At 37.5% G+C, this 20,573-nt stretch overlaps 1 gene segment (V, D, J or C); it reads right to left on the minus strand.

The window, feature by feature from the left end:
- Positions 1 to 7,089: 7,089 nt before the first annotated feature.
- Positions 7,090 to 7,689, minus strand: LOC128588626 (T cell receptor alpha variable 12-2-like). The segment is given in 2 exon segments: positions 7,090 to 7,412; positions 7,641 to 7,689. Coding segments are annotated over 2 exon segments (372 nt in total).
- Positions 7,690 to 20,573: the final 12,884 nt, after the last annotated feature.

Here is a 20,573-nt window from a genome sequence, read left to right on the forward strand (position 1 = left end):
GTACATGTGATATTTTGATACATATACAATGGCTAATGATGAAATCAAGATATGTAATATATTTATCACTTCAAACACTTGTCATTTCTTTGTGTTGGGAACATCTCAAATCTTCTTGCTATTTTGAAATATACAGTAAATCATTGTTAACTAGAGTCACTCTACTGTGCTATCCAACACTGGAACTTATTCCTTCTATCAAACCATATGTTTTTACCCATTAACATCCCACGTACATACCCCCTCTTCAATTCCTCTTACCCTTTCCATCCATTCTACTCTACCTCCACAATATTGACTTAGCTCCCACAAATAAGTGAAAAGATGCCACACTTGTCTCCTTGTTTTAGTTAGCATAAATACCTCCAAAATGCTCCCAAACAATCATTGAGTTAGTGAAGAAATTAACAAGGAGATCAAAGCTTTTCTTTAAGCAAATGAAAATGGAAACACAACATGTCAAAACCTATGAGGTATAGCAAAAGCAGTGCTAAGAAGTAAGTTTTCATCAATAAAATTTTTAAAAAGTCAAATAGACAATGTACAATCCAATGGCACACCTCAAGTGTGCCAGTAGAACAGTAAGAATAAGCCAAACTGAAAATTAGTAGAAGGAAAGAAATACTAAAAATCAGAGCAGAACTAAATGAAATAGAGACTAGAAAAACAATTCAAAGAATAAATAACACAGAAAGACTTTTTTGAAAAAACAATCAAAATCAATAAACCATTAGCTAGAATAACCAAGAAAAAAGAGACAAGATTCAAATAAATAAAATCAGAAGTTAAAAAGGAGACACTGCAACTAACACCACAGAAATACAAAAGGAGAATATTATGGACAACTATGCACCAATAAATTAGAAAAGAGGAAATAGATTAATTGGTGGACACATACAACCTACCAAGATTGAATCAGGAAAAATAAAAAAATCTTGAACAAACCAATAACAAGTAATAAGATCAAATCAGTAATAAAAATATGCCCCTACCAAAAAGCCTAAGATGCATAAGTTTACTGTTAAATTCTACCAAACATATTAAACAGGCTCCATATAGATAGGAACCAGATGGCCAACTAAACAGGTAGTATGTGCCTCTTCTAAGGAGAGGAATCAGAATAGTAATCAGGGTTCCACATTTTGAACACATCTTCAGGGACAGAATGCTTGAATTTACCAAGGAAATGATAGGAAATACCAGAAGTGGGTAAGAAGAGGATTTGGGGCAACTAGCCTATCTGGGGAGTGGCTAATAACTGGGAGAAGCTCTGGGACATGGGAATGGTAAGAGAAAACCCACCAGGGCTGCCCTCTCTGAGACAAACTCTTATATTGTCGGCTACAAAGAAGCCTATGCAAGTGTTGGAGGGTCTAACACAGGCAGCTGCTTAGAAGTTACACAGACATGTTGCTCCAGAAAGAGAACTCACGTGGAATCCCACAAACATCTGCATCTAGAGCAGCTTGAGCCACATGCCATTCTGAGAGCCTAGATGCCAGGGAACCACAAGTGGACCTGCAGTCACTGCACAGATGCATGCAGGGATAGAGGAACCCAGGTGCTTCCACACACCCATGTGAAGCCCTGCTGTAGGCTGCTGTTGAGACTGAGATGTGAACGGATAGCATTTCTCACAATTTTCTGCCCACATTGCCTGCCTGGGTGGGGCCCCAGCCTTTCTGGCTACAAGTTCAAGGTGCCATTTTCAGAGTTTAACACTTTGCCACAACCTGCCCTCAGGCTGAGTTTGTGCTCATGCAGCTACAATCTATGCCTGACTGGAGAGGGGCAGGGAAACAGGGCCGTCCAGCATATATCTGGGATGGTGCCCACTATCCTGCAGCTGGCTGTGCCATGGGGCCAAATCTTGATTAGACTATGCTCCCTGTGCTGCCTGTCTGAGATGGATATTACCCTCTGATCACAGACACAGGGAGCAATTTGGGGAGTTTGAAGCTCGGCAACACATTACCCTTGGACTGACTTTGGGCTGATATAGCTGTAGCTCCACCTGGCTGAGGAGGGACAGAGGAACCCAAGCTCTTCTACCTACACCTGAGACAATTCCCACAGCCTTCTATTGGCTCCCATGATACTGAGATGCAAGCAAACAGCATTCTCTATAGTTACTTGCCAATGACTCTTGCCTGAAAGGGTCCCTGTCCACTTTGATTGCAAACTCACATCCAATACCATTTTGAGAATTTAATGCTGAGCTATGCCCCACCCTCAGGCCAAGTTCAAAGTGACATGGCTGTAGCTGTCACCTGGCCAGAAAGGATTGGGGAGACCCTAAACACATTTATGATAATACCCCATACCCTGTTACAAGTAGCTAAGGGACTGGTGACGTGTCTACCCATCCCATCATAGTTAGCAGTAATCACAACCAGTAACACCAACACAAACCACCGAGTGGATGGCTCCACCACTGCTACTGCCACCTCACATATCACACCAGCTGCTCAGGGGCCTGATAACCTACCCATACAAGGCCCTCTGCTCCAAATACTAGCATCTAAGCAAATTACCTGAAGGCCCAGGAAGTGTGCCCCCCTAAACAAACTAATACCATTGTCAGTATAAGCTGCTCTGGGGCCTAATATCAGGCATACTCACCCCATTGCCTCTCTTCACTTCTGGGGCCCAAAGCTTGGCTCAGCTTATGTTCAAATTCCCAGAAAAACTTCAGCGCAGTTTAAACTAATAACTGTTCTCTTGGCTACCAAGAAAATCACAAATACCACTAACCTGCCTACTGCCTAGGAACCTATACAAGGATCACACCACTGTAGGCACCAAAATCAAGCCAAAGTCCCCTACTAAACCAACAACATAATCTATCTCCAGGAAAAAATTCTCCTCTTCGAAAGCAACTTTAAAAAATTAGAACAGGTGACTGCCAGGTCAGATGCGCACATATCAATGGGAGGACACAACAATTATGAAAAAGCAAGGAAATGTAACACCACCAAAGGACCACAACAATCATCCAGCAATGGATCCAAATAAAAAATAATTCCTCATAAAGCCAAAATATTTCAAATATTGATTCTTAAGAAGTTCAATAAGATGGAAAAGAAATCTTAAACCTAATACTAAGAAATCAAAAAATCAATTCAGCATATGAATGAGAAATTTACCAAAGATAGTTAAAAAAAAAAAAAGTTCTGTGGCTGAAAATGCATTGATGGAAATACAAAATGCATTCAAAAGCTTCAAGGAGAAACTTAGGTCATACAACAGAAAGAATCTAAAACCATGAAGACAGAGCTTTTGAAATAATCCATCAGACAAAAATAAAAAAAGAAGACTAAAAGAGAATGATTTTGAGATATCTGGAACTACAAAAAGTGACTGAGCTTACGAATTTTCAGTCTTCCTGAGGGAGAAGAGAAATCAACAAGTTTAGAAAACCTATTTAAGGAGATAGTCAATGAAAACTTCCCAAGACTAGCAGGAGAGTTAGACATTCAAGTATAAGAGGCTGAACAATCCCCAAGCAAATACATTGCAAAAAAGACCTCATAGCAACATATCTTAATCAGATTAAATCAAGTCAAACTCAAAGAGAGAATTTTTAAATTAGCAAGAGAACAGCAGCTAGTCACCCTGGAGGATAATGTAACCATGTTTAAACTTAGACTATCATAACTTTATACTTGGTGGAAAGCTGTCTCACGATCTACGGGAAAGGATGTTCTTTTGAAGACCCTCCTAAGTGATTAGTAAACTAGTTTTGTAGGAGGCAAGCACTGCAAACATGGCCTGCTTTGGTCTGGAATTTCCTGGAAGGAGCCTGAGGAGTGGAAAATCAAGATAAGATTAATGTACACCTAAGTTAAAGGTTGCACCTGTTTTTTTAGATGAATGTTTTGTTCCTTGCAGCTATAAATAGATTAGGTTTATGATTTCTTTGAATTGTAATATTTGGAACCATCTGTGCGAGCTGGTCTGAGTATAGGTTGTAAACATACTTGATGTCATACGTGTGTACGTGCAGAATGTTAAATTGTTAGAATATATAAATGGATAGAAATAAAGTGAGGTTGCTACATGCCTGAGAGAGCTGTGGCCCTCTGATCCTTTGAAACATTCTGACTGCTGGCCTTGTCTCTGTGACGCTGATCAGAGAACTTCACGCAACACACCCAGAAATGGAAATCCCATCAGACTACTGCAGATCTCTTAGCAAAAACCATACAGACCAGAAGAGAATAGGATTTAGTCTCAAAATGTAGGTGGTGAAAGCCTAGCTATTCAAGAATTTTATGTCTTGCCAGAGAAAATCTTCATAAATGATGGAGAAATAACATCTTTACTGGACCAGCAAACACTGAGAAAAATTTTCATGACTAGACCGACCCTATAGGAAATGCTGAAAGGAATCTTAAATGTGGAAATAAAAGTTCAAAATTCACCATCATGAAAACAAACAAAAGTTTAAAGTTTACAGATTTGATGAACAAGGAGGAAGAGGGAGAGAAAAGAATTAAATGACAACATAACGGAAGTTAAGCAAACCAGAAAGACAAAAATACTAAGAAAAAGAAATGAAGAAATTACAAAGCAACTAGAAATCAGGTAACACTATGACAAGAACAAAGCCTCACATATGAATATTAACCTTCAATGTAAATGCATTAAATGTTCCACTTAAAGGGCATAGAGCAGCAGAATGGATAAAAAACATGATCCAAATATGCTACTTACAAGAAACTCGCCTTACTCATAAAGACATACATAGATGGAAAGTTAAAGAGTGGAAAGAAATAGTTCATGCAAACAAAAACCAAAATGAGCAGGAGTGGGTATAATTATATCAGGTAAACAGGAAAAAAAATGACAAAGAGGTCATATATAATGATAAAGGGATCAGTTCAGCAAAAGGATATAATGACTCTAAGTATATATGCACCCAACATATGAATACCCATATTCACAAAACAAATATTACAGAACCTAAAGAAAGAGATAGACAATAACACAATAAATATGGAGGACCTCAACACCCCACTCACAGTACTACATACATCTACAAATTCAATGCAATTCCTATAAAAAGCCCAATATAATTTTTCAAAGTTTTAGAAAAAATAATTCTAAATTTCATGTGGGTCCAAAAAAGGTCAAACTAGCCAAAGCAATTCTAACCAAAAACGACAAAACTGGAGACATCACACAACTAATTTCTAATTATACTTCAGGGCTATAGTAATAAAAGTATACCATGGGGTGGTGCCTGTGGCTCAAAGAAGTAGGGTGCTGGCCCCATATACTGGAGGTGGTGGGTTCAAACCTAGTCCCGGCCAAAAAAAGTATATCATGATACTAGTATAAAAGTAGACACATTGATCAATGGAATATTTTGGAGAACTAAGAAACAAAACCATACACATACAACCAACTGATCTTTGAAAAAGCACACAAAGACATACATGGGGAAAGGATGAACTATTCCATAAATGGTACGGGGAAAATTGGATACCCACATGCATAAGAATGAAATTGAATCCCTATTTCTCACCATATACCAAAATTATATTGATATATGGGTCATTAAAAAAGTTCATGATCGCATTAATGTACACAGCTATGATTTAATAAAAAAAATAAAAATTAAAAAAAAAGTTTTGAGACACTCAGAGATTAACAAATGTAAAACCTTATTTTTTTTAAAGAAATGTAAAATCTTGCATGGATGAATCAGAAAGGACACTGTTGACTGTGTTTCTTGGAAGTGAAATAATGAAATAATGGATCGTAACACTGTCTCAAAACTTTCATAGTGAGCTACGTAAAAAAATTAACTCCATGGGCGAGTGCAGTGGCCCATGCCTGTAACCCTACCACTGTGGGAAGCCGAGACAGGGTGAATTACTTGAGCTTACAAGTTCAAGACCAGCCTGAGCAAGAGTGAGAGGCCATCTCTACTAAAAATGAAAAACGGAAGCAAGAGGATTGCTTCAGCCCAACGGTTTGAGGTTGCTGTGAAGCTATGATGCCACAGCACTCTGCCAAGGGCAACAAAGTGAAACTCTGTCTCCAAAAAAAAAAAAAAAATTAACTCAACATGGATTAAAGACTTAAATGTAAGGGCAGCGCCTGTGGCTTAATTGAGTAGGGCGCTGGTCCCATATGCCAGAGGTGGTGGGTTCATAACCCAGCCCTGGCCAAAAACTACAAAAAAAAAAAAAAGACTTAAATGTAAGATCTCAAATAATAAAAATAAAATAAAAATGAGCTTTTTATTTTAACTAGTCCTCATCCCCTGACTCTACTCATTTCCATTTGTCCACCAAAGTTATCTTTATCTGGCAGGGAAGTGACGTTGCAACTGAGGGTGAATATGGGTATCTTTAACTGCGAGTATGACTTACAGCTTTTCAAAGTAGGGTTTTAATGACTCTTTCCTTCCCTTCCCATTTCTGTGTTGCCACTGAATTTCTAGAGCAAATGACTTTTGTTACAACTGTCTAATATCGTGAGTAATTAAATGAGGCAAGACCAAGGTAAACTAGGAATTATGAGGGAATATCTGTTATCCTACTAAAACATTTTTTTCTTATATATAAAAGAAATCATAAAATCAATACCATTAAGACAAGTTGTGCGACAAAACCAGAGTGGGCATCAATATGTATACATTAAATACGCACACCTTTTTGTGTCCATCTCAATAAAAAAAAAGGAAGAAGAAAATTTTAGAGGTAATGGATATATTTTTGGTGTGTAGGTTATGATGATGATTTAATGGGTTTATATTTGTCTGCAAATACAACAAGTATATGAGGCAAATATGTGCACACTTTGTATGCAGTCATAACTCAACAATAAATTTAAATCGTAATTTTAAAAACTAGAGTAGAAAGAGAAGAGTGGGAAACATTTCATCCAGAGCAGTATCATGTCCTTCATTTTTCTTCACTATTATTTTCAGAATTGTGAAAATACTTTCCTAATTAATCAATCCCTCCATACTACTATTTTTAACTTCTGTTTGCCTCTAGAGAGGAAAGAGAGAATGTCTCCATACAACAGACTAAGCTGTGTTCCCAGGTGTTCCTGGGGCCCTAGCAGGTTTGACTACAGGCTGCAGGTGCCTGGGGAGCACTGTGTGCTGACTGCACAGAGGTAGGTGGCTGAGTCACTGAGCTGGGAGTCTCTGATGACCAGGGAGACATACTTGCTGGCTTTATTGTGCTGTGCTGTAAACCTTCCTTTTGTTTTGTCACCATTCGAGTATATGGACACCAGCAACTCAGGGCCTTTCCCGGAATATTGTCTGTACCACATGAAGTACTGATTAGCACTGTTGCTGTAAGAACAGTTGAGAGAGGCCACGGCTTCCTCAGAAACAGAGAGAAATTCAGGATTCTGCTCCACCTCCTTCTGTTGGCTCCTCACCCCTGTACGGAAGACAATGTTCAGACAAAGAAGGTTGGTTGGGTAGTGGATACTTGATGCTTACTCCCCAAAATTAAAATTATCTTTTCACAGGCTTCCCACCCACTACCAACACTTAGTTAGAAGGAAAAGACATTTATGTTTTTATTGATGGCCTAAGGTAGACAATACCTCCAAATACATCCAAAAATTATACTATTGGAATTTCCCAAGAGATGCCCAAAACTCACAGCTTAAATGAATCCCCAGGATGGCTAGTAGAACTCTCAAGGATTTCATCTCCACAACTCCCTAGGACTAAATTTTAAACCTTAAAAAAAAAAGATTTTCTGCTTTAAGAATCATAAAAAGATTCTGTTCTACCAATTAGAAAAAAGAGGTTCTTTTCATCACCCCTGCTATGCCACTCCCCTGATATATCATATATATCTCTATCTCTCTCTCTCTGTCTGTCTCTCTCTCTCTCTCTCTCTCACACACACACACACACACACACACACACACACACACACGAGCACTTAAGAGATTTCCTCAAGGTCTTAAGAAGACACTGCCATCTTGTGGAATCATGATAGTGATCAAACATATACTCAAAGTATAGACCTTTATTATGCAAGCTGATGAAAGTAAAAATATAACAATTTAGTTAAATTAAAAAGTTGAGTAGCAAATGCTCCAAATCAATGTGGTTGGGGGGAGTGTATATGTGTATACATGTTTTATATCAAATGGCAACTCTTCCAGGAGTAACAGCATTTTCACTAGCCACCTTCCTACAGTGAAAGAAGAATCATGAAGTATTTCAATACTTGCATGAGGTTCTTGCAATTCAGGAAGCATCTGTATATAGATCTTCTCTATATCAGGCCAGACACCCCTTACATCACTCCATTATCTCCAATTCTTAAAGAAATCTCATGCAACTTAAAAAAATTCTTTAAAAACAGAGTGCATAGGTGGCGCCTATACCTTAGTGGGTAAGTGTGCCGGCCACATACACCGAGATTGTAGGTTTGAACCCAGCCTGGGCCAGCTAAAACAACATTGGCAACAACAAAAAGAAAAAAAAAGTAGCTGGGCGTTGTGGCAGGCGCCTGCAGTCCCAGCTACTTGGGAGGCTGAGGCAAGAGAATCGCTTAAGCCCAAGAGTTTGCAGTTGCTGTGAGCTCAAGGGTGACAACTTGAGACTGTCTCAAAAAAAAAAAAAAAAAAAAAAAACCAGAGTGCCTAAAATCTAAATAAACAACCTGGGCAACATTTTTATCAAGTTAAGGAATGAGAGGAGCTTGAAATCTGTCATTCCATTTTATACCAATTACACTTCTGTGTCAAAACAGTGTGTATGGGGGAGAGAGAGACAGAGGATATATATATCAGGGAAGCGGCCTAGTGATGCAGCAGTGGTGGTAAAAGGCCCTCTTTTTTCTAATTGGCAGAACAGAATCTTTGTATAATTTTTAAACCCACAACCTTTTGGATTGGTACAATAGAGATAGACCTACCCTCACTACTTACACTATCAAGAAAACCCAATATACCTGTTCATTTGCCTACTTTCTATTATTCCCTTTCCTGTACAAAGCTGATATCCACAAATTAATCTCCAAAGTTATGGATCTTCTCTCTGCATTTCCATCCTCACCTAAAAAGCAAACCACATCTATCCGAGAGCAATCTAGGCAAGAAGTTGAATGAGGTGTACAGAGACTCACAGAGAGCTGCTGCTTCTCCTGTCCTACAATCTACTTCATGCTCTTGCAGAAGCTGGTGTCTATAGGCCAGCAATGACACAGCCCTTTCCTACTGAAGAGCCATGTAACCAGTACCCACCGAATATTCTCATTCCCACCAACAACTGCATAGGAAATAGAATGAGGGAGAAGATTCTTATGTTGAAATCTTTTTCTCCAAGAATATATTCCACTTGACAGAAATCACAAAGACATTTCTCAGTAATGTAAAAATCAAGGAGAAATGACAGCAACACAGATGACAGCCAACCACAGTCTTGGAAAATCTATGAAAACCAAATATAACATCTTCAACATTGAATGTGGACATGAAGCACAGCTTTGTAATAAGTACCTCCATTTTTAAAATTTGTAACAAAAATAGTATGAGTTAGTCAATAGATGTAATGTAGCTGACCAAGAGTCTTATCAGTGCTACTAAAATACCAGAATTTATACAGCATCAAAATTTTCCTGCAAAAGCTCCTGTGACTAATGATGTCTAAAGGAAATAGGAAGCTCCTTCATAGGAAAATGGTACAGCAATCCATCAAAAAGAAATCAGCACGTATTTTTCACAGTAGCAAAATTTCTAGATATGTCTTCTATGAGTAAATTTTCTAGATTTATGTCTTCTGTCCAATTTAAGTATCGTTTCCTTTCTCTCTCTCCTGTCATTCCAGAATCTTACTTTAGCCTATACATTTAATAATGTCCCACAAGTTTCTTAAACTCTGTTCATTTTTCTTCATCTTTTCTTCCTCTTCTTCTTAGACTGAATAATTTCAACTGACCTATCTTTGAGTATGCAAATGCTTTCTCTTGCCTGCCATTGAACCTTTAGCAAATTGTTTTTGAGAAAATTTCTTCTGCTTAGCCACTTCACCCTGAGAGAGTTGTGAGTTATGTTCCACAGGGAGCCACCTGGCAGATCAAAGTGCCAAGCACTATTGTTCCATAACAAGGTCCACTCTGCTCCCTTCAGCAACAGGAACTCACACTGGGGATGCAGGCTGCTATTAAAAGCTGTCTTCAAGCCAGTGAAGGCAAGAGGAGCAAAGGTAAGTTAAAGTACCACACAGCTCTCTTAGCAGGTTACATTTCCCTTTTATTAAGTATTTTCCTGTTTGCTGTAAACCTTTCTATGGTATTTGGCTGGAGTAGTCTGGTTATGGTCTTACAGTTTTCTGTCTTGTGAGTCTAACCTTTTCCTGCTTTTTTTTTTTTTTTTTTTGGCTAGAGAAAGCAGGCTTTTCTGTGGGCTCTTTAGTCTGTACCCACTGGCATTTCCAGATTACTGATGACTCCTGGATGCAACTGGGTTATATGAAGCAAAAAGAAACACATGGAACTCACTGCTCTAGCATTACTCAGGTCTACATTCCTTAGCCAGGCTGACTTTTTCTCTCCATGTTTTAGACACTTCATATCCTATGATTTTGCATATAGATGACTCCCTAGTTAATAGTTCAACTTAATGATATTTTGATGGTGTGAAAGTGATACACATTGAGTAGAAACTATATTTTGAGTACTCAACCATTCTGTTTTTTTTTCTTTCAGGATATTCAACAAACTACAAGATATATTCACTACTTTAGCATAAAATATGCTTTGTGTTAGATAATTTTTGCCCAACAATCTAATATAAATGTTGTGAGTATGTTTAATGTAAGATAGGCTAAGTTTGATGTTCAGTATATTGGGTGTATTAACATGCATTTTGATTTACAGTATTTTTAACTTACAATGAGTATATCTGGAAGTAATTCCATTATAGATCACAAAGCATCTGTAACATCTGAGATTGATAGCTATACTTAACAGGCGGAATATAAAAAAGTGCATCTACCTCACCTTTCTAGAAGTGGAAGTCACAATGCTTCTTTCTTTCTCCCAACAGCAATCTTAGCCCAACCTGGTTGGTACACTTAGCTAGTATCAAACTGGCCAGAATGGTATTAAAGTTAGTTCTTGTTCAGTCACCTGGATTCTTTTGCTGGATAAACATAGTCCTAGATCATGAGGTTAACTATCATTTATTTGAGTATAACACTGCTTTACAAATTCCTGCACAATGGCTTGGGGGTTGGGAGGATCGCCCAAGGTGGTGAATAGAATGGTTGTTTGTAAATGTCATGAATATACCCTTGTCTTTCTTGCTATTTGTTCCTCCAAAAGGTTTGTATGTGGCTAGGAAATGACTATGAAAACAAAGTGAAGTTATAGGTACTAGAACAGTGGTTTTCAACCTTCCTAATGCTGTGACCCTTTATTACAGTTCCTCATGTTGTGGTGACCCCAACCATAAAATTATTTTCATTGCTACTTCATAACTGTAATTTTGCTACTGTTATGAATTGTAATGTGAATATCTGATATGCAAAATGTATTTAGGCGACCCCTAACAGGGGTCACAACCCACAGGTTGAGAACCTCTGTCTAGAATAAAACAGATCTATTTAATTTTCTTTTGTTTTGCTTACTGTGAACCTTTATTTAAATGAAATCAAAGAAATGTATGTTTTATGTCAACCTGAATTAATTATTCTTAAAAGTTTCATATATATCTGTAATATGGCAATATGTGTATAATACCATTTTTGAAAGAACACATAACCTACTTTACTTATTTCTATTTTGATGCAGATTTGGGTTGTCCCCAATTTGGGTAAGTACCCAAGTCCTGAAACTCTATAACTGATCCAAGAAAATATAAGGTGAAAACTCCAGAAAATTGATCTGAATAATTATTTTTTGGATATAACTTAACATCCTGGGCAACAAAAATAAAAATATGCAAATGGAATTACTTCAAACCAAAAGGCTTCTTCACAGCACCAATTTAAATCAACAGAATGATGAAACAAACTATGAATGGAGAAAATGCTCACAATCCACACATCTAACAAGATGTCAATATTCAATATACACAAGAAACACAAATATTTATAAAACAAAAAAATGTATTACATTGTGGAAAAGACCTAAACATACATTTCTTTGAAACAGACATACAACCCCTAACAGATATGTGAAAAAATATTCAACAATAATCAGCCATCAGAGAAAGGCGAACCAAAACCACCATAAGACATCTATTCACTCCTATCAGTATGACCAACACTTTTTTCTTTTCTTTTTATTTCACAATATTTAGGGGGTACAATGGTTAAATGGTTCAATGGTTTGTTTAAATGGTTAAATGGTTTGGTTAAATGGATCACTTTCTTTGGTTAAAAAGCGTCACTTTTTGTGATACTTAGAGGATGGGCATTAGTGTGCCCATCACACAAATACTGTTCATAGTACCCATTAGGTAGTTGTTTACACCTCCCATCCTCCCCTCTTGCCTCTTCTTGATGTCCAGTGACTTTGATTTCTCTCTGCCATGTGTACCCATAGCTTGGTTCCAAATTATTAGAGCATGCATATGGTATTTGTTTTTCCATTCCTGAGATACTTCACTTAGAATAATGGTCTTAAGCTCATCCAAATTGCTGCAAAAGACATTGATTCATTCCTTCTTATTGCTGAGTACTACTCCACATTTTGTTAATCCACTCATGAATTGATGGGCACTTAGGATGATTCTACGGGTTTGTGATTGAGAATTGTGCTACAATAACCATTCAAGTACAGGTGCCTTTTCTATAAATGACTTCAAAAACAAAGTCACCAAAGATATGGACATAACGAGAAAAAAGATAGCAGAGCTCAAGGAAATGAAAAAGTTATTCAAGAAGCTCCAAAATACAATAGAATCCCACAGTAATAGATCTGGCCAGGCAGAAGAAAGGATCTCTGAAATTGAAGACAAAGCTTTTGAATGTTCCCAAACACTCAAAGAGGTGGATTAATGAAGAGCAAAAACAGATCATTCCCTGAGAGAGTTGTGGAATCACTCCAAAAGAGCAAACATTTGTCTAACAGGAATTCCTGAAGGATAAGAGAAAGGCACAAATGCTCTACTCCAAGAGATTATGGAGGAGAATTTCCCAAATATTGCAAGAGATACAGAAATTCAGATTAGTAGACAGTTTCAGAACACCAGCAAGACTCAATCTGAATAAAACATCTCCTAGACACACTGTGATTAACTTTGCCAAAGTTAAGATGAGGCACAGGTTGGCTGACTACATACATGAACTCAGACCAGATATCTGCTGCATACAAGTATCTCATCCTACCTTAAAGGATAAAAATAGACTCAGGGTGAAGGGATGGACATCTATAATACAAGCAAATGGAAACCAGAAAAAAGCAGGGGTTGCAATTTTACTTGCAGATACAATTAGCTTTAAACCAACAAAGATAAAGAGAGACAAGGATGGTCACTACATATTTCTCAAGGGAAACACCCAACATGAATAGATTTCAATTTATAAAGTAAACCCTAATGGATATGAACAACATGATATTTTCCTGCACTATAATAGTTGGAAATTTTAACACCACTTTGACAGTTTTGAATAGATCCTCCAAGAAGAGACTAAACAAAGAAATATTAGACTTAAACCTGATCCTAGAACAAATGGACAGATCTCTACAGAACATTTCATCCTAATAAAACTGAATATACATTCTTCTCATCAGCCCACAGATCATCTTCCAAAATTAACCATATCTTAGGACACAAGTCTAACCTCAGAAAATTTAAAAAACTAGAAATTATTCCTTGTATCTTCCTGGACCACCATGGAATAAAAGTTGAACTCAACAACAACAGAAATCTTCATATTCAAATAAAGCCATAGAAATGAAATAATCTTAGGCTGAATGATAGCTGATTCAAAGACGAGATTAAGAAGGAAATGACCAAATTTTTGGAACAAAATGACAATGAAGACACAAATTATCAAAACCTGTGAGATACTGCAAAGGCAGTCCTAAGTAAAATCTCCAATATAGTCTATCAGAAACGATGAAGGGGAAATAACAACAGAAACCACAAATTTGAAAAATCCTCAATGATTACTATTAAAAAACTCTATTCCCAGAAATATAAAAATCTGAAGGAAATGGACCAATACCCGGAAGCATGCCACTTTCCTAGACTCAACCAGAAAGAATTAGAAATCTTGAATAGACCTATATCAATCACTGAAATAGCATCAACAATACAAACTCTCCCAAAAAAGGAAAGTCCAGAACCAGATGGCTTCACATCAGAATGCTATCAAACCTTTCAAGAGGAATTAGTACCTATATTATACAACCTTTTCCAAAGAATATAAAAAGAAGGAATTCTTCCCAACACATTCTATGAAGCAAATGTCACCCTTATCCCCAAACCAGGAAAGGATCCAACAAAGAAAAAAAATGATGAACCAATATCATTAATAAATATCAATGCAAAAATATTTAATAAGTTCTTAGCAAACAGAATTCAACAACACATCAAAAATTATACACTATTAGCTGGGCGTTGTGGCGGGCGCCTGTAGTCCCAGCTACTCGGGAGGCTGAGGCAGGAGAATCGCCTAAGCCCAGGAGTTGGAGAGCTGTGTGAGGCCACAGCACTCTACCGAGGGCCATAAAGTGAGACTCTGTCTCTACAAAAAAAAAAAAATTATACACCATGATAAGTTGGTTTTACTCCAGGATTACAAGGTCGGTTTAACATATGCAAATTTATAAATATAATACATCACATAAATAAAATAAAAAACAAAGACAATATGATTCTCTTAATTGATGCAGAAAAAACTTTTGATAATATACAGCACCCTTTCAATACACATAGAATGGGACATTTCTTAAACTGATAGAGGCCATCTACAGCAAACCCACAGCAAATGTCACATTGAATGGAATAAAATTGCAAACATTTCCACTTAGATGAGGAACTAGGCAAGGATGTCCTCTGTCTCCACTGCTATTTAACATAATAATGGAACTCTTAGCCATGGCAATCAACAAGAGAAAGTGATCAAGAGTATCCAAATAGTGTCAGAGGAGATCGAACTCTTACTCTTCGCTGATGATATGATCCTATAACTGGAAAATCCCTGGAACTCAACTACAAAACTCTTAGAAGCAATCAAGGAATATAGCAGTGTCTCAGGATACAAAATCAGTACTTACAAATCAGTAGCTTTTATATATACCAATAATACTCAAGATGAAAATATAATCAAGGACTCTATTCCTTTTACAGTAATGCCAAAGAAGATGAAATATCTGGAAATTTACCTAACGAAGAAAGTGAAAGAGCTCTATAAAGAGAATTACAAAACTCTGAGAAAAGAAATAGCTGAAGATCTTAACAAATAGAAAAACATGCCATGCTTATGGCTGGGAAGAGTCAACATTGTTAAAACATCCATACTACCCAAAGCAATCTACAGATTTAAAGCACCATTGTCATACTTTAAAGAACTTGAAAAAATAGTGCTTTGTTTTATATAAAATCAGAAAAAAACCTTGAATAGCCAATACATTACTCAGAAATAAAAATGAATCAGGAGGTATCATGTTACCAGCCTTCAGGCTATACTATATAGTATCTAAACAGCATGGTACTGGCTGGTACAAAAACAAAGAGGTAGATTTATGGAACAGAATAGAGAACCAAGAGAACACCCCAGCTATTTATCATCATTTGATCTTTGATAAGCATATAAAAACATTCAGTGGGGGAAAAACTCCGGTATTTAACTAACAATGTTGGGCGAATTGCTTGGTGACCTGTAGAAGACTGAAACTGGACCCCCACATCTCACCATAACAAAAATTGATTCTCATTGGTAAAAGATTTAAACTTAAGACATGAAACTATAAAAATACTAGAAGAGAGTGCAGGGAAAACACTTGAGGAAATTGGCCTGGGAGAATATTTTATGAAGAGGCCCCCCTGGGCATTTGAAGCAACACCAAAAATACATTACTGGGATCTGCTCAAACTTAAAAGCTTCTGCACAGCCAAGAGCACAGTAAGTAAAGCAAACAGACAACCTTCAGAATGGGAGAAGATTTTTGCAGGTTATGCTTCCAACAAAGGTCTGATAACTAGAATCCACACAGAACTCAAATTAATTAATAAGAAAAGAACAAATAATCCCATTTCATTGTGGGCAAGAGACTTGAACAGAAACTTCTCTGATGAATACAGGCCCATGGTCTACAAACACATGAAAAAATGCTCAACATCTTTAATCATCAGAGAAATGCAAATCAAAACCACTTTGAGATATCATCTAACTCCAGTAAGATTAGCCCACATCAAAAAATCACAAAACTAAGGATATTGGGATGGCTGTGGAGAGAAGGGAACACTTCTACACTGCTGATGGGAATGCAAACTAATAGGACCTTTTTGGGAAAAAGTTTGGAGAATACTCAAGGAACTAAAAGTAGACCGACAGTTCAATTCTGCAATTCCTCTTCTAGATATATACCCAGATGATCAAAAATCATTTTACAACAAAGACATTTCCACCAGAATGTTTATTGCAGCCTGTTGCTGTCCACTGGGCTACTTGGTCAATGATGAAGAGGAAGCACCGCAGACAAAATGAATGATTTTAACAGGGAAGGCTGGTGCTCGCTCAGGCACATCAGCAATCAGCCATCTTTATTCGCTTTCTTATATATCCAAACTCATCGGATAAAAATAATCCAAGAATATAGAAGACAAAAGGTAACAAAAACTGTCATAAAGATTCCTTATCAGCCTTAATGCAGCAAAGTACGTACACACCTTTCCAAACTAAGAATGTCCTGCTTGGAGATAAACAACAATGGAGATAAACTACAAAGGTGCTGTGTTGTCTGCTCTGTGTGCCCACTTCCCTATATGACTAACTGAAAGTCATTGTGTAACTTGAGATAGGGAACAAAGTGCAACAGTCCACTGCCCCAGGCAGATGATTTGTCCCCAGCTACAATTTGGTGGGGCCCTCCGGCACATTCTTTTCTTTAAGGCATAACTGCTTGCATTTTTCAGCAAGGCCACTTCTGCGAGGTGGGGGAGAATATCCCTCAAAACTCATATCTAGCCCAAGTACTGGAAATGTTCCTTCTCAGGGCCTCATACCTCAAGGAGCACAAATGAGACGGATTCATCTTACAAGGTTGCAGGGGACTGTGCTCCTTCAGCAGCCCAATTCATAATTGCCAAGACATAGAAACAGCCCAAATGCCCATTGACTATGAATGGATTAACAAATTATGGTATATGTACACCATGGAATACTATGTGACCATAAAAAAGATGGCGCCTTCACATCTTTTATGTTTACCTGGATGGAGCCATAACATATTCTTCTTAGTAAACTATCTCAAGAATGGGGGGGAGGGGAAGTATCCAGGGTGGCACCTGTGGCTCAAGGAATAGGGTGCTGGCCCCATATGCCCAACATGGCAGGTTCAAACCCCCAAAAAAAAACTGCAAAAAAAAAAAAAGTATCTAATGTATTCAATACTACTATAAAATCAGTATATAATCACCTACACATTCATACAAATGGTAAAACATAACTGTAGTTCAGAAAGTAGAGGGGAAGGGGGGGTGAGGAGGGAGGGTATTTGGGGGGACCTCACCTCATGTGCATGATGCAATGGTACATTTCTAAACTATTAAGAAAAGAGTATAATTGTGATAGATTATATAGAGTATAATTGTGATAGATCAATTCCAGGTGAGCATTTCACACGTATATCAAATCAGTACACTGAACCCCATAAATGCATCAATGTAAACAGTTTTGATTTAGTAAAAACAAAAACAAACAAAAAAGAATCACTACCATGCACTGCACTGTTTATCACAGCTCACTTTAAAATTGTCAAAATGTGGAAACAACTTAAATGCCCAAAATTTTGGCAAAATTTTGTTGCCAAATGTCAACCCAGGCATGGATTAACAAGCTGTGGTATATGTATACCATGGAATACTATTCAGCCATTTAAAAAGATGAAGACTTTACATCTTTTGTATTAACCTGGATTGAGTTGGAACACATTCTTCTTAGTAAAGCATCACAAGAATAGATAAGCAAGAATCCAATGTACTCAATTCTAATGTGAAGGCAGTAGATCAGTGGTTCTCAACCTGTGGGTCATGACCCCTTTGTAACAATGAAAATACATCCTGCATATCAGATATTTATATTACGATTCATAACAGTAGAAAAATTACAGTTATGAAGGAACAACGAAAATAATTTTATGGTTGGGGGTCACCATAACATGAAGAACTGTATTAAAGGGTCATGGCTTTAAGAGGCACTAGGAAGGTTGAGAACCACTGCAGTAGATGATCTAATACAAGGTCAGGGGAGGTAGAGGAATGAGGGAGAGGGGATAGGGGAGTAGAGAGGGGGGTGTGGGGTCATAATGTATAGCACACCTCTATAGCCAGGACACAGTTATAAAAGGGACTTTACCTAACAAATGCAACAGTGTAACCTAATTGTTTGTACCCACAATGAATCCCAAACAATAAAAAGAGAATGACTACCACTTGAAAGACAATTATTTCCTCAATTCTAAAATAATATTAATTATAAGGAATGCTTTCATTTTAATAAAAGCTTTTCAGGGGATAAAGTCACACTATCTTATCAATAAATAAATACTCCTGCATTTCAGAATTATGAAAAAGGGAAAAATATGAATCCTAGACAGAAAAAACATCATAATTAAAGTTACTGAATCCCTATACAATGATGTGAGTGCAGTATCTTATTCCTCATGATTTCAGTGACTCCAAAGTGAGGAGACTCTAATATGGTAGTCAGGCAACAACTACAAATTCCATACCATAAAAGATGCTCTGCTAGCCTTCAGATAGCCCAAAGAATGCTTTCTACCATTGTATATCTGCCAAAATTTTGTTGCCAAATGTCAACTGAATAATTTTCCCCCACAGTGTAGAAATTCAAATGTGTATCAAAACACCAGAGCATCAGTTAGTGCTCTCTTTATCCTTGGCTTTTCCAATTGATAAAGACACATCAAGAGATAGAAGTTCCCAAAATTGGCTATTTGAAAATAAATTCAGCTTGTGAGTGATTTGAACTTACAGATGCTGGAATTCCATCACTAACCTTAAGAATCATAATTTGTAGGGGGAGGCGGAGCAAGATGGCAGCCAAGTAACAACTTCCTTGCATCTGGGCACCGTGAGTCTGGGGAGATAGGACTCCGGGCACCTCTGGCTGGTGGGATCTGCCTATCATCACCCCTGAGAGGATACAGGGATTCAGCAAGAGACTTCTGGACCCCAAGAGGAGGACTAAAACAGTGGAAAACCGGCAAGTGGTCGCGTGTGTTCAACCAGTCTAAACCCGCCCGCAACTTCCACAGGCACAAGAACTTAAAGAACAAGAGGCCATTTGACACATTTTTTATCACAGTGGTTAACATAGCCTTTCCGGCGTTATCTCAGTTACTGTGCCAAAATGTGTCAAATGACTTATGAAGTGAGTGTATGATGCCCCATAATCATATCATTGTATACAGTTATGATTTAATAAAAAAAATAAATAAATAAATAAAAAAATAAAGAGCAAGAGGAAGTGAAAGGAAAATTAGGGCAAGGAAACAGATAAAAGAAATCACTCATGAGGAAGAATCAGCAGAAAACTCCAGGCAACATGAAGAACCAGTCCAGAACAACCCCGCCAAGGGACCATGAGGTAGCTACTGCAGAGCATTCCACCTATACAGAAATGTTAGGAATGACAGAAAGGGAATTTAGAATACACATGTTGAAAACAATGAAAGAAATGATGGAAACAATGAAGGAAACTGCTAATAAAGTGGAAAATAACCAAAAGGAAATCCAAAAACAGAATCAAATCAGAGATGAACAATATGAAGAATATAAAAAGGATATAGCAGAGCTGAAGGAAATGAAACAGTCAATCAGGGAACTTAAAGATGCAATGGAAAGTATCAGCAACAGTTTAGACCATGCAGAAGAAAGAATTTCAGAGGTAGAAGACAAAGTTTTTGAGATAACTCAGATAGTAAAAGAGGCAGAAAAGAAGAGAGAGAAAGCAGAACGTTCACTGTCAGAATTATGGGACTTTATGAAGCGTTCCAACATACGAGTTATAGGAATTCCAGAAGGGGAAGAAGAATGCCCCAGAGGAATGGAAGCCATACTAGAGAATATTATAAAAGAAAATTTCCCAAATATCACCAAAGATTCTGACACACTGCTTTCAGAGGGATATCGGACCCCAGGTCACCTCAACTCTAACCGAGCTTCTCCAAGACACATTGTGATGAACCTGTCCAAAGTCAAGACAAAAGAAAAGATTCTGCAAGCTACCGGGAGTAAGCGCCAGTTGACCTACAGGGGCAAATCCATCAGAGTGACCGCAGACTTCTCTAATGAAACTTTCCAAACAAGAAGACAATGGTCATCTACCTTTAATCTACTTAAACAGAAAAATTTCCAGCCCAGAATTCTGTACCCTG

This window comes from Nycticebus coucang, chromosome 6 (assembly GCF_027406575.1).
Source record: "Nycticebus coucang isolate mNycCou1 chromosome 6, mNycCou1.pri, whole genome shotgun sequence".
NCBI classification, from domain to species: Eukaryota; Metazoa; Chordata; class Mammalia; order Primates; family Lorisidae; genus Nycticebus; species Nycticebus coucang.